The 15,089-nt window shown below is 42.3% G+C and overlaps 1 protein-coding gene across 3 annotated transcripts in view; it reads left to right on the plus strand.

Annotated features, from left to right (window-relative positions):
* ARID1B (AT-rich interaction domain 1B) overlaps nt 1-15,089 on the plus strand; it is a 938,949-nt gene that overhangs the window by 588,395 nt on the left and 335,465 nt on the right. For all 3 annotated transcript variants that reach the window (XM_033937003.1, XM_033937004.1, XM_033937005.1), the window contains one exon: nt 8,103-8,346. In XM_033937003.1, the coding sequence (XP_033792894.1) occupies nt 8,103-8,346 (244 nt within the window). The remainder of the gene's footprint in view (nt 1-8,102; nt 8,347-15,089) is intronic.

Here is a 15,089-nt window from a genome sequence, read left to right on the forward strand (position 1 = left end):
TATCTTCCATTTCTGTCATCTCCTCTAGCTAGATGTTGTTCCTTGTCCCCCATAGTCTTCAGTCTCTCATTTTACTTCTTATCTTACTTTCTCAAATCTCCAGGTTCTGCTCATATCTTTCATCTAGTCACTTGTCTCCTTGTCATGAAAATCCCTGATCAGTTTCTTTGTTCCCACAGTCCCCTAGCTAATCTCACCTTCACTCTACAAACCTATTGAGTCTGTCTACAAATTTTGGAATTTTCACCTGCATTCCCCATGTCCCCACTACCTGGCCTCCTTTCACCTCCTTTCCTTTTTCTTCTGCAATATTCATTGACTACCTTTCTTCATCCTTACCCCATCACCCATCCTTATGCACCTCCTTCTCTACCTTCCCCATCTTTGAAAATGTGAATTCTAAGACCCATTAAGTATGATGACCTGCTCCTTGGATAAATCCAAGTTTTCCTTTTCAAAAATTGTAGCTAACAAAAAACTTTTTTTCACTGAATTTCATATACCCTTAAGAATAAATGCTTTTTAGTGCAAATTTCACACATCCTATGGCTACCTTTCAGACCCAGCAATCGGTCCCTTCCCATTCCAGTCCCTGTCCTCAGCCTTAGCACTAACCCCTTTCCACCCCTAGCCCCCCCCCCCCCCCCCAGCATTATTTTCTTTCCACTCCCAGCTCCCTTTCCAGCATTGCTTCTTTTTCAGTCCCAATCTAAACCTCCCACTCAGATTCATGCTTTTACGCAGTAGTAGGAGCGTATACCTTCACACTTGCTGCTGTGCTTCACTTCAGCCAGCCCTAGTGGCACCATGGCATTTCTAGAAGATGAAAACAAGACTTTTACCATTTAAAAATGTCACGTTTTTGTGGCAGAGCCAACAGAAGCACAGCACAGTGACAGGGGTGAAGGAACAAATTTGTGCCACAGTCAAAGGAACAAGCCCGTGAGGCAGGCATTTGGTGCTTTGAGCCTCTGAGTCAGTGCTTTACTGACACACTTCTTAAGTCAGCCCTGCCTAACACTAGAAGTGCTCCAGGCAACAAAACCCCTATTCTATAAACAGCGCCTTAAGTTAGGCGCCTACCTGAAAAGTGGAAACAACCATTTCAACAGGATAGTAGAAATAGTTTTAAAAACAAAAATGTTGGTGCCTATGAGTGCCTAGAAAACCAGTGCCTTCATTGCAGCTACGGAGGTGCTTTCTAATGCTAGAAGTGGTGTTAGACATCGTAAAGCACCTCCGTAGCCATGATTCATGTGAAAGGTAGGCACTGGAAATGCAGGTTTTTAAAACCCTGGTTTACATTTCCAGTGTCTATCTTTCATGAAGACGTGATTCTGTAGGGTCATGAAATGGTTAACTGTTGTTTGAAATACTGCTCTGGCCTACATAGCTGGAAACAGTGTACAATCTATTGACATCATCTGCTTGAAATGTATGTCCCTACCTTACCACATTGTAAGCTAAATAGATAAGAGTTTGAGCCATGATGTACCCTGCCCTCCTGAACATGTAACATTTAGAACTGCAAGGCTTAGATAAGCAGATAAATGAACTAGCTTCCTATAGGACTATAAGTTGTACCCTCGAACCTATCATAAGTGCTGGCTTAGGACCAATAATAATTGTAGAAAAGTTATAGAAGTAACAAATGAAAATTGTAGTTTTTGCATATATTAGTTTGCATATGCTTAGTGAAAAGGGCATAAAAGTCCGTGCATTTCCTGTTTCTAATACTCTTGTAAGCAGGCTGTTCACTGCACAAGGGTCCGGCATGCTGTAAATAAACCTCTTGTACCATCACGCCTCTGTCTTTGTGTGTCCAAGTGACCTTTCAATTCTAGAAATGGCACCATTGTGTGGTGCAGATCAGCAGCCGTTTTTTTAGGTGGATGACGACGACGATGGCTTCATTTAAAGATTCCAGCCCCAAATATATAATAAAACATAGTTGTCAATAAAATAGTAAAAGTCATATAAAAATATATTAACAATATAAATAAAATGAACAGCTACATAGACAGTGGTGCTGATAGATCAAGGCCAGGATTCTCAAAAACCTGTGTTAAAAAGCGACAGTCTGCTAACGCAGCCATTTTGATAGCAAATCTAAAAAACCGAGACATTCTCAAAAAATTACGCATGCAAATGAAGTTGGCGGACAGCAGCAAAGATTCGCTAAATTTGCATGTGCCCATCACTTGTAATAGCGATGGGCACATGCGCAGAAAAACCGCCGTAAAGAAAAAAACAAAACACAATAACAGCGGGAGAGATGCCCACACTCTCCCGCTGCCCTAAAAATCCCAGCCGCGACCCCCCCCCCCCCCCGCAGCGGGATTAATTAACATACAGTATAATAAAATCAATAATTACATTTTTTTGTTAACTCAGATAACCTATTTCTGAAATAAAAAAGCGTTCAAAATTTTATGGATTTTCTTGTAATTGGTCATACATTTTTAAAGTCATTGGAAGTGGATTCCAAATCTTAGTTGCCTGGAAGATAAGTTGTGGAAAAAATCTCTTTACATCTGATATTAGACATACTTGGATATTGTAAAAATAAATAGAGGGGCCTAAGTTTGGCCGAAGTCCCTAAACGTTCAACCCAGAAGCAGGGAAAGTGTCCATAACCAAAACAAATGTCCATGTTTTGATTATGGCCTTCCTCTGCCTAAACGCCCAATCTCCACTACGTCTAAAAGTACCCCCACAGCACGTCTACACTTTTTAGCCATAATGAAACAAAAACACGCCTAGGCCACAAACGTCCAACAGAAGGGCTTTTAGGCGAAAACTAACTTGTCCTGTTAGTGCTCTGGGAAGTGCAATTGTTTTCATGCTGTTTGAATTGACTTTAGAAAGTCAGCCCAGGTCAAGCTGCAATTGATACAGCATGCTGAAGCCATTCTGGCTTTATTTTTTAACAGAGTACTTTAAGCAGAGTAATATCCTGTGGGCGAGCCATGGCTTTTATGAATGAATTGCATCAGGTTTGTAAGGAAATCCCTTGAAGGCATGTACTTGAGGAGGTGCCTGAGACCTGTCATTACTCCACTACCATGCGTATGTAGAAATGATAACTTGCGAGATGACTTGATGAACAGGAATTCCAGCCTTTATGCCTCTCCTCGGCTACATAACACAGAATAAAGAAAAGAGGGAAAGGGATAGGAATTGGGACTTGTATACTGCCTTTTTATAGTTTTACAACCACACTCAAAGTGGTTTACATACAGGTGCTTCAAGCATTTTCCCTATCTGTCCCTGTGGGCTCACAAACTATCTAATGTACCTGAGGTAGATGAGGATTAAGTGACTTGCCCAAGGTCACAAGGAGCAGTGCAGGGTTTGAACCCACAACTTCAGGGGACTGAGGCTGTAGCTTCAACCACTATGCCATACTCTCCTCAACCAAAAATATAATTTTAATAAAATTAATACCAGCATTTGCTTGGTTTCTTGAATGGAAGATATATTTCATCATTCATAGAATATTAGCCTCCATCAGTGAAGTAGTAAGGGTAGGAGGCACCTGGGGCAGAGGTGCCCCCCACTCCTTCCCCTCCCCCCCCCCCCCCCACACTTGTGCTCTCCATTCCCCCACACATACCTCTAAATCTTCACCAAGGTGAATGGCTTTTCTCCAGCATACTCCTCACGCCAGCATTGGATTTCCCTCTGACATCACTTTCTGGCCCCGTGATCTAGAAGTAATGCAGAGGGGAACTAGGCTGGAATGAGCAATAGGCAGGAGAAGTTGCTTGTGCTAGCGAAGATCTATAGAGGTACAGGATGGGAGAGGGATGGCGCGAGCGTGGTGTGGCGGGGCAGAGAAGTGCCAGCACCCCCACTGACACAGCGCCCAGGGCAGTCGCCTTCCCCGACCCCTTACCACACCACTGACCTCCATGTGGTACTCGGAAACACATTACTCATATGAATTCATGCCACGATTCTGCAAATTTAGTGCTTTTAGAGCGTCCTTGCGCCACTTACTGCGTGGCGCAAGGTGCTATAGCGATCCCCCTACAGAAGCAGGTCATCAAATGCTCAGGCAGCCCAGCGGGGCAGCCTCCATTTCTTTCAGGGTTCAGCACAGCTGGTTCTTCAGTCAGCCTGACTGCAGATTCTCCGCAGTCTAAAACACGCAAATTTAAGTCATTTAAGGGTGACTCCATGCCCCAGGCACCAGATACCTTCTCTAAAATCATGAGGTTTTATACAAATGTAAGGAAGATCTTTTTCACCCATAGAGTGGTGGAACGCTCTTCCGGAGGCTGTTATAGGTGAAAGCACCCTTCACGGATTCAAGACAAGGTTGGATAAATTCCTACTAGAACAGAACATACGCAGGTAAGGCTAGACTCAAATAGGGCACTGGTCTTTGACCTAAGGGCCGCTGCGTGAGCAGACTGCTGGGCACGATCGACCACTGGTCTGACCCAGCACTTCTTATGTTGTTAACACTTTGTTTAGCCTGTTATTACAGATGCCTCTGCTTCACATATATGGGTATTATAAAAAGTGTATACTGAATAAGAATCTTAACCTTGCAGACTCATGAGTGGATAAATGAAAAAGCCTCAGCCCCACCACTCCACCGCTGTAATATCTTGTTACTGTGGGAAGAAATTACGTGGTGGAATCATCACTGGCTATTTCATTCATTTATAAGTGCTTTTTGTTTAAATAGTATGTTTAAATAAATAATTTATTAGGTAATAGTAAGAAATACTGAGGTTCAGTGTACTTATCTTATGCCAGCTAAACCCTGGGAACGCGACCCGACATGTTTCGCACCGTCTGTGCTGTATCAAGGGTCCCCTGGGTTGCCTATGTCATCCGACATATATGGGTGCCTCTCAGTGCTTGGGTACTGATTGTAGAGGATGCTAAACTGATCAATGAAGTATGACAGAGGCAGAGTGAAAAATCCAGAGTGGATTCCTTCTACAGAGCATGTGATTATGGGGAAATGACTCTATTGTCTAGAACAGGGCTGCCCAAGTCCGGTCCTAGAGAGAGAGATTTGCATACCAAGAAGGCAGTGCAGGCAAATCTCTCTCATGCATATTCCTTGTGGATATCCTGAAAACCTGGCCTGCAGGGCTGCTCCACTGCGTATGCTTTAGCCTGTCTTCCTCTTCTCCATTTGCCAATAGGTGGCATACTATATAGCAGTGGTCTCAAACTCGCGGCCCACGGACCGCATGCAGCCCACCAGGTACTATTTTGAGGCCCTCGTTATGTTACCATTGTTCTGGAACATTGCCCGCCTCACTGCTGTAACCTCAGGCAAGCACTTTCATGCATCTGTATGCAAATGTGAGGTGGTGTGGCGAGGACAATTGTGTACAGACGCAGGAAAGCGCTTCCATGAGGTTATAGCAGTGAGGTGGGCAACGTTCCAGAACATAAGGTAACCATTGGAGGCAGTGCAGCTTGTGCGTGTGTACATAATCCCATGAACTCTCACGAAATTCAGCACCGCTCCTGGTGGTGACTGCTTGATGCAAGATGGCGGTTGTGTCCGGTGCTGGAGGAGGTAAGAGCTGAAGGTGGTTGCGAACGCGACCACCGGGCATTTAAGGCACAAGTTTTCCAGGCACAAGTCGGATATTGATTCTCCCATCTACAAAAAAGCCTAGAGGACTACACCAAAATCTTGCCTCTTGCAGTTGATATTTTAGAATCTAAATCACAATTGCTTCTGATAATTTCAGCTATACACAGCTGAAAGCAGTGCAACATGCAGAAAGTGAAAAACTCTCTAAACTTCACTTTCTGCATGTTGCACTTTCAGCTGTGTATAGCTGAAATTATCAGAAGCAATTAAGGAAAGATTTATAAACTATATGACCTCATGCAAAGCTGTCGTTTCTTTAATAAGACATTAGCTATTTTTTTCTGCATCCCTCCAAGAACCTACAAATCCAAAATGTGGCCCTGCAAAGGGTTTGAGTTTGAGACCGCTGGCATATAGGGATAGTAGGAAAAAGCAGAGCTAGAGAGCAGAACAACATTTTGCGTTCTGTGCTGTTGGCATTTGTTCCTGAGTTTGCAGCATAGTTATTTTCCTGCGCTTTTCTGTTCTCCGATTCTCTGTCCAACAGCTTCTTTGGATCTGGAAGAGAGACGGAAGGCAAGCCAGTCAGCACAATAATCTCTTAGAAAATGAGGGAATCGTGTTGTCAAACACAATGATATAAATGCCTGAAATTCATTTACAAAGTTCCTTTTTTAACAGACCTACGTATATGATTCCTGGGGGGTTTTCCTGTCTTTCACATTAACAGTCCTTCTGGTAGGACTCTCTTCAGAGCATGATATATAATGACTCTTTAAACTTATCACTTGGAGGGGCATTTTCAAAACATATGTCTAAGACCAATTTGGACATATGGTAGTAAGAAAATGCCTATTTTCAAAAGGCAAACCACCATACGTCTAGAAATATTTTTTTTTTTAATTCTCTATCTGGACATTCAGGCCATTGGGATGCTCAGACCACCAGGACTTCTATACCACATTTTTGACCAAAATTTAATCCAAGTCCCAAATGCCCAGGACAAGACCATTTGGACGTGGGAGGGACCAGTCCTACCCAGACATGGCAACAGAGCAGTGGGGCACTGCTGTGAACTTCACATAAAGGGTGCCAGATAAACATCTCACCAGAACTCCCTTATAGATTTTGATGAGCCCCCAAAACAGCCTCAAAACCCACTATACCCACCTACAACCCAAATAGCCCTTATGGCTGCAGATGGCACCTATATGGCAGTAGAGTAGGATTTTTTTGGAGGGGGGAGGGAGAGGTTTTGGTGGGCTCACATTTTCCACCATGAACGTAGTGGTTAGAGTGGCTTATGGGACCTGCTACTCCTCTCTATGGTTCACTAGGCCACCCATCAGGCTACTTAAGACACCTGTGTGTCTAAGCTTTCCTATACCAGATGCTGATGTTCTGGAGACAGATATGTACGCTTGTATTCTGATCTTTGTGGGTGTGAGGCGATCCATGAACACTGGGGGAGTGTAGGGGTGTCTTAATTTGATGCATGCAGTAGTCATCTGGTCAGTTTGGGCACCTTTGTGGCACTTAGGCCCTTCTAAAACAGGTCTAGTTCTAAACGTATAAGTGCTGTCCAGGATGTCTTGCAAAATATTTGATTATCGCTGTAAGACATCCATGTCTAACCCGCCCTTGAGACTGGCCACCCATAACATGCCTCCACCATGCCCATTTCGTGCTCTGCAGAGGCTGGAACACCTTGCTAGATGTATAAAAAGACAGTTTTGATCATCAGCACTTGAATGTCCTGGCAATTAGGACGTCCAAGTGCTGATTTAAGATGCTTTTTGGACCTCTGTGATTTTTGATTATGGGCCCCCTAAATGTTGTTGTTGTTGTTTTTTGTTTTTTTTTTTTTACATCTCTAGAGACTGAGCCTTTTTGAAAAAGAAATCTATGGGGTTTTCTCAGTTGATGGGCTTAAGACACAAACCTGATTCTCCTGTATCATTGTGTTGCTGAAGATTTGTACTGATGAGTTATGAAGTAATGTTATGCTTAATAATTAGTGGAAGTACACACAGCAAGTGTCTGAGTCTTGTAATAGAAGTATAGTAATAATATTGTAATTTACAATCATTATAGCCTTTCAAATGTGTGTTTATAGTCCTGTAAATGAGATTACTTGCTGGACAATGTTGCTGAGATCAAGAGTGATGGAAATTAATTTTACCTCCCTGAGTGAAATCTGTAACAATTACCCTCAGTATTTTTATTATAATTATCATAGCGTAGCTTTCTCCTGCTATGTTGTGATGATTGCATGCTGCCAAACTCTGTCACTCAGAAAATAAAGAATTGTATTTCATATGACGTGCTTTCGCTTTATTTTTCTCATGAAGTTATATGCAATGCTGAATAGAAATATTTATTTGTGATAACTGACCTTGACTTTATTATTTTTTGCGAGAAGGCTTTGATTTTTGTTACCCTTGCCTTCAAGTTTTCCTTGACTTTCTCATAAACTCTGCGTTTTTTTTGTACTCACTATACCTATAACATTTTTCCCCCTCCCCACCAGGACTTGTCTGGTTCCATCGACGACTTGCCAACGGGAACTGAAGCGACCTTGAGTTCAGCTGTCAGCGCCTCGGGTTCTACCAGCAGCCAGGGAGAGCATAGTAATCCAGCACAGTCGCCTTTCTCCCCTCATGCTTCTCCTCATCTCTCCAGCATTCCTGGGGGTCCTTCACCTTCTCCTGTGGGCTCTCCTGTTGGAAGCAACCAATCTAGATCTGACCCCATCTCTCCTGCAAGCATCCCCGGTAAGTCTTGAGCGAACAACCACAAATGAAAGATAATTGCTGCATTGCAATCATGATGAACTTTCTGACAGCTATGACACCTTTGATTTCTTTTCATAGTTCACCTCTGTTTGATCAAACACCTAAGTATCGTGAATATTTTCAGCAGTAGTTCATATATTATTTGTGTAAATAGTTTATTCAATGAAGACAAACAGCAAAACTGCAAACATACAGATGACCCACTTGACCCACCTTTGTGGATCATTTCTCTTCTGAGCTCACATATGAAAGGAAGCGTTTTTCCTGTCTGTTATATATGGCTACTTCTACAAGGTAAAAGTCACAGATCAGTTTAGAAATCACTAATAATAAAACCCTAAGCGCACATGCGCACTCCTACCTGTGTGATCCGTGCTCTGTAACTCCGTGGCTTCGCATGCACAGTAGAAGGAGTCAGCAGTGGTTTTATCTGCACATGCGGAGGCACATGAAGCAGGGACGCACGGAGGCAACTCCCCTCTCCCGCCCTCAATCCATCTAACCGGTGTCAAACTCACAGCCCCCCAGGTACTGTTCTGCGGCCCACGGTCTGGCTGGCTCCCTTACCTTTGCCAAAGTTATTTTTAAGTTCAAAGTTGCCGCGGCAGCTTCTCTCACGAGCCGCATCTGCGTCGGAAGCCTCTCTGACATAACTTCGGCAAGGGTAAGGGAGCCGGCCAGAAACACTGCTGCACAGGGAAGTGGGGTGGGGGGAGGGAAATGCTGCTGCTGTTGCACAGGGAAATGGAGGGAGGAATGCTGATGCTGCTGCACAGGGAAATGGAGGGGGGAATGCTGCTGCTGCTGCTGCACAGGGAAGTAGGGGGGAGGGAAATGCTGCTGCTGCTGCACAGAAAATTGTGGGAGGGAAATGCTGCTGCTGCACAGGGAAGTGGGATGGGGGAGGGAAATGCTGCTGCTGTTGCACAGGGAAATGGAGGGGGAGGGAATGCTGCTGCAGCACAGGGAAATGGAGGGGGAGGGAAAGCTTCTGCTGCACAGGGAAGTGAAGTGGGGGGAGAGAATGCTGCTGTTGCACAGGGAAATGGAGGGGAAGGGAATGCTGCTGCACAGGGAAATGGAAGGAGAGGGAATGCTTCTGCTGCACAGGGAAATGGGCGGAGGGAAATGCTGCTGCTGCACAGGGAAATGGAGGGGGATGAAATGCTGCTGCTGCTGCACAGGGAAGTGGGGTGGGGGAGGAAAATGCTGCTTCTGCAAAGGGAAATGGAGGGGGATGGAATGCTGCTGCTGCACAGGGAAATGGAGGGAGAGGGAATGCTCCTGCTGCACAGGGAAGTGGGGGGAGGGAAATGCTTCTGCTGCTGCACAGGGAAGTTGGGGGGAGGGAAATGCTGCTGCTGATGCTGCACAGGGAATGGTGGGAGGGAAATATTGCTGCTGCACAGGGAAATGGAGGGGGAGGGCATGCTGCTGCTGCATAGGGAAGTGGGGTGGGGAGGAAGGAAATGCTGCTGCACAGGGAAATGGAGGGGGAGGGAATGCTGCTGCTGCTGCACAAGGAAATGGAGGGGGAGGGAAATGCTGCTGCACAGGGAAATGGAGGGGGAGGGAATGCTGCTGCTGCACAGGGAGGTGAAATGCTGCTGCTGCACAGGGAAGGGTGGGAGGGAAATGCTGCTGCAGCACAGGGAAGTGGGGTGGGTGGAGGGAAATGCTGCTGCTGCACAGAGAAATGGAGGGGGAGGGAATGCTGTTGCTGCACAGAGAAGTGGGGATAGGGAAATGATGCTGCTGCACAGGGAATGGTGGGAGGGAAATGCTGTGCACAGGTGAGTGGGGGCAGAGGAAAGGGGGCCAGGGAGCAAACTTGCTTTGCTTTGGGGGAGGGGTGTGCTGGGGGGGCAGGGAGCAATTTTGGTTTGCTTTGGGGGAGGAGACAGAAGGGGGCTACGGAGAAAGACAAAGAAAGGTAGGCAGGGGGCAACGGAGAGAGACAGAAAGACAGGCAGGCAGGCAGCGCACGAGAACGAAAGACAGCAGGCAGGGAGAGAGACAGAAAGCAAGACAGACAGACAAGGGGCCAGGGAGAGAGATAGAAAGAAAGACAGACAGACAAAGGGGGCCAGGCATACAGACAGACAGATAGGGGGCCAAGAGAGAGACAGACAGAAAGAAAGACAGACAGAGGGGGCCAGAGAGAGAGAAAGACAGAAAGAAAGACAGGCAGACAGCGGGAGGGAAAGTGAAAGAAAGACAGACAGACAGACAGTGGGAGGAAGAGAGACAGAAAGAAAGGAAGAAAGAGACAGACATATATTCTAGCACCTGTTAATATAACGGGCTTAAACACTCGTTCTTAATATAATAGTATCAGTAATTCGACAAGATAGCATTTTTTAAAATCTTGAGCGCCTTCATAGCAAACAGTACTTTTATAAATCTCACATATGCTAGCATAAGTCATATAGCAGTGCAACTTATAAAGTCAGTTCTTTAAACACTAATATAATTTAAATCAGTGAAAATGTACTCAGTGCTCCATTAGTGCAAGCACATGGGCGTATGAGTACTATAATGGAAACATCATATCACATTGAATGTTCCCAAATTTTGATTATATCAATCATATCATAAGTACCATAGAAAAATTATATCATACAATAATATTATAAAGGGCACTTATCTTAATCCAAGCTGAAATCTTTAAACAATGTGTATAAAAGTCCAAAATTCATATGTAAGTCAGCCACGTCTGCTAATCGTCCATATGAGCCAAAAAATTTTTTGAAAATGAAAGGGAAACCACTTTTTTGTGGTTGCACATTCAAAGCGGTTTGCATATATCAGTTACTTATTTTTTAATTGGTGCTGTGGAGGATTAAGTGACTTGCCCAGGGTCACAAGGAGCAGCACTGGGATTCAGTCCCACAACCTCAGAATGCTAAGGCAGCAGCTCTACCACTAGGCCACTCCTCACTTCATAAACAAGCGTTAATCAAAATGTCAAAGTTTCACATTCACCTGACAATGTGGGCTCATGCTGTCTCCATTCCTCCGACTCCTCTTTCCTCTACTCAGATCTGGGTTTTGCTATGTTCGAGATTCTCAGTATTATTTACAGTTTTTGGAGTTCATACATATTTCACAGAATGATAATATTTCTTGGCCACATTGGATGTTTGTGCTTTGTACACAAACATTCCTCAAATGGCAGCATTTATATTTATGTTTATTTAAGATTTGATATACCGCTCCTGCATTTTACTGACCTAAGCGGTTTACAAAGTATCAAACTAAAATGAAATTAGGTACTTGAGAAAAACTATCTGTCCCGAAGGCTCACAATCTTGCTAAAGTACCTAATAAACTAAAAATAAATAATAACAGCATATAATACATTTCCAAGATCAAAAATCAAAGAGACAGAAAATAGAAATAATGAAAGAAAATAAAAAATAAAATAAAACAAATTTAAGAGATAGAAAAGTCTCTGAGGCAGCTTGATAGTAAGTTACAGATAACAGAATATTACTTGTCTTGGGTGCCTATTTCAGGTGATAAATTAAAGTTACTTTTGTCAATGTTGAGGTTAGTGGTCAAGTACAATTATTTTTCTTTTGATAACACATATTATTTGCAGACTATGAGATTTGCCATGGAGCAAAGGTGGTACCTTCTTTAGTGTGTCTTTATATGACACATTTTGAGGAGAACTATGTGTATTCTCACCGGTATGTTTCTAAAATTATTTCATGGAGGTGATACATAGATGGTGTTCTTTTAATATGGAATGGGAATGAAGCACAGTTACAAGATTGTGTATAATATGTTAATCAGGTCAATCCTAATATTAAATTTGATTTCAGTATGAATAATACACAATTTGGGGGCTATCACTATAGTGTCAGATTTAAAATATTTTTCTACATATGTGTATCATAAAACATCTCATTGTAACATGTTGTTAAATTATACTAGAAAACGTTCATCTGTGTGGGCTTGTCTTGGAGTCTGAAAACTTTATTCTATGAGCACAAAAAAAGATGAAAAAATGTTATATTGAATCACCTATATTGCACTTTATAGGGCCATTTCTGTGTTTTGCTTTGCATTCGTTACATTATACTAGCCATCATCCAAAATCTTTGCAAAACAACATTCCTATTGGTCAGGTTTTACATATATGACATTTGTGCTCATCAGTGAGGGACTTTAAATAAGCAAAAGATATGTCTGAGATTTGTATACTCGTAAAGAGTGGGTGCAGCAATCCTCACAACAACAATAAAATGGCATTAGTATATGTACTTCCATTTTCATATCGATCACATTGTTTTTGTCAGATTATACAAGAACATTGGAATATTTTAAGTGTGCATTCTCAATTACAAGAAATGCCTAATTTTGCATTTTGACGAGGGAGAAATATAGGGAAAATGCTGTCATCCTATTTTAAAATTATCATTAGATGTTATTACAAATGCAGAGTATGTAAATATTGTATGAATACTATAGAGGCAACACATTTAAGAATACCCTATAAAGAAAAATTGTTCCACTTGAAACAACAAACTGATTGTAATAGTCAGCAAGTGGTGTACTGTGTTGTTTGCCTGTTTGGTCTTGACTATGTTGGTCAAACACGTCATAAGATTAACATTCACATGGCAGAACACATTAGTAGTATTTGCACACCAAAAATAGAGGCCCCCTTTGACAGAACACTGGTTGCAACATGGCCTTCAACTTCATGAACTGTATAGAGGGGAAGGATAAGGCCGTAGCAGACAGACTGAATTAATTCTTTGCTTTGGTCTTTATGGAAGAAGATATAAGAGATCTACCTGAACTGGAAATGTCTCTCAAGGGTGAAATCTTGGTGAACCTGGAGTGATGAATCATCTGGACCAGATGGTATATATCCCAGGATACTGAAAGAACTTATACATGAAATTGCTGATCTGCTGTTAGTGATCTGTAACCTATCGCTAAAATTGTCTATAGTACCTGAAGATTGCAGTGTGGCTTTTTAAAAGGGTTTCAAGGGTGACCTGGGAAATTACAGACCTGTGAGCCTGACTTTAGTTCTGGGCAATATAGTGGAAACTATCATAAAGAATAAAGTTATAGAACATGTAGAAAAACATGGCTTAATAGATCAGAATCCGCATGGGTTCATTTAAGAGGTGGCATGCCTCACCAGTTTGCTTCATTTCTTTGAAGGTGTGAATAAACATGTGGATAAAGGTGAGTCAGTTGACATAGTTAATCGAGATTTTCAGAAAGCTTTCAACAAAGTTCCTAATGAGGGACTCCTGAGAAAATTAGAGTCATGGGATAGGAGGCAATGTTCTTTTAATTTTATGAAATTTTATTTAAAGTTTTGTAATAAAATTTATACAAACATGAAACATCAAAACAAAAAGGCAGTTTTTAGTTGTGGATTAGGAATTGTTTTTTGGATAGAAAACTGAGGTCAGGGTTAAATGGTCTTTTTTCTCAATGGAGGAGGGTGAATGGTAGGGTGCTGCAGGGATCTATACTGGGATTGATGCTAATGAACATATTTGTAAATGATTTGGAAATTGGAACGATGAGTGAGGTGATTAAATTTGCAGATGACACTAAACTGTACAAAGTTGTTAAAACACATGCAGACTGAAATACTGAAGAAATTGGAAGACTGGACATTCAAAAGGCAGATGAAATTTAATGTAGACAAATGCAAAGTGATGCACATTGGGAAGAGGAGAGTGAGTAGAGGATATATATCTCGCTGAGAGGAAAAGAGAGGGCATATCTTTCAGAGAAAAGAGGAGACAAGATATTTCTCTGGGTAAGTATACATTATTTTGATCTCAGCTTTGCTAATTTGGGGGATAAAAGTTAGACTGTAGGTTCCTTTATAAAGATAGTTTTAGATTTTAAAAGAGCAAGCTTTACTTATGTAGTTTTCATAGAGTAAAATCCTGCTATAGTTTTTAAACTTGAACTTTTTGCTAGAGATAGGCTCTGGAAGGCAGGGTCTGGCTTAGTCTGCTTTCCTCCCTCCCACCATACATCCACTCGTCCCTAGCTCATTTCCTTTACTTATAGTTTTAATTTAAATAGCCTATTATCCTTCTTAGGATAAGAGGTGAATAAGTTATTACATATTCTTATTACATTTCATTACTTGGTAAGACTCGAACAATAAATAAAGCACACAAATTATCTTAAGGTTCTCTATGCCAGTTTAATATACCCAGTACCTTAATAGGATTTAATTAAGTAGCTCAATTATAAGAAAAATAATAAACACCAAAAATATAAACCAAAAACTGTTTAAACTATTATAATATATATTTTTTATATAGGAAGGTAGTGCTCAGAGACATGGAGGAAAAAGGGAAACGAGTTGTCCCAAAAACCTCACCACCTAATCATTGCAGTATTTCCGGCTCACAAGTAAATACACTTCTCCCTCCGAATCTGCAGTTTCAGTATCCACGGATTCGGTTATTTGCAATTTGGGGGGGGAAGAAAAGAAACGCTGCATCCCGGACCTCCCCGGACCTTACCTGGTGGTCTAGTGGGCTTTCAGGGCAGGAGCGATCTTCCTACGTCCTGCCCTGTGCAGATCACTCATACAAAATGGCTGCCATGAGTTCCCGTATCTCTCGAGTTGAGCTTCATGGGTCTAAAAAAAACTCCACTCCTTACTGAAAATAGGCTGATGTTTAGGAGAAAACTCACGTACATCAGTACCCAGCACTGAG

This window comes from Geotrypetes seraphini, chromosome 3 (assembly GCF_902459505.1).
Source record: "Geotrypetes seraphini chromosome 3, aGeoSer1.1, whole genome shotgun sequence".
NCBI lineage: Eukaryota > Metazoa > Chordata > Amphibia > Gymnophiona > Dermophiidae > Geotrypetes > Geotrypetes seraphini.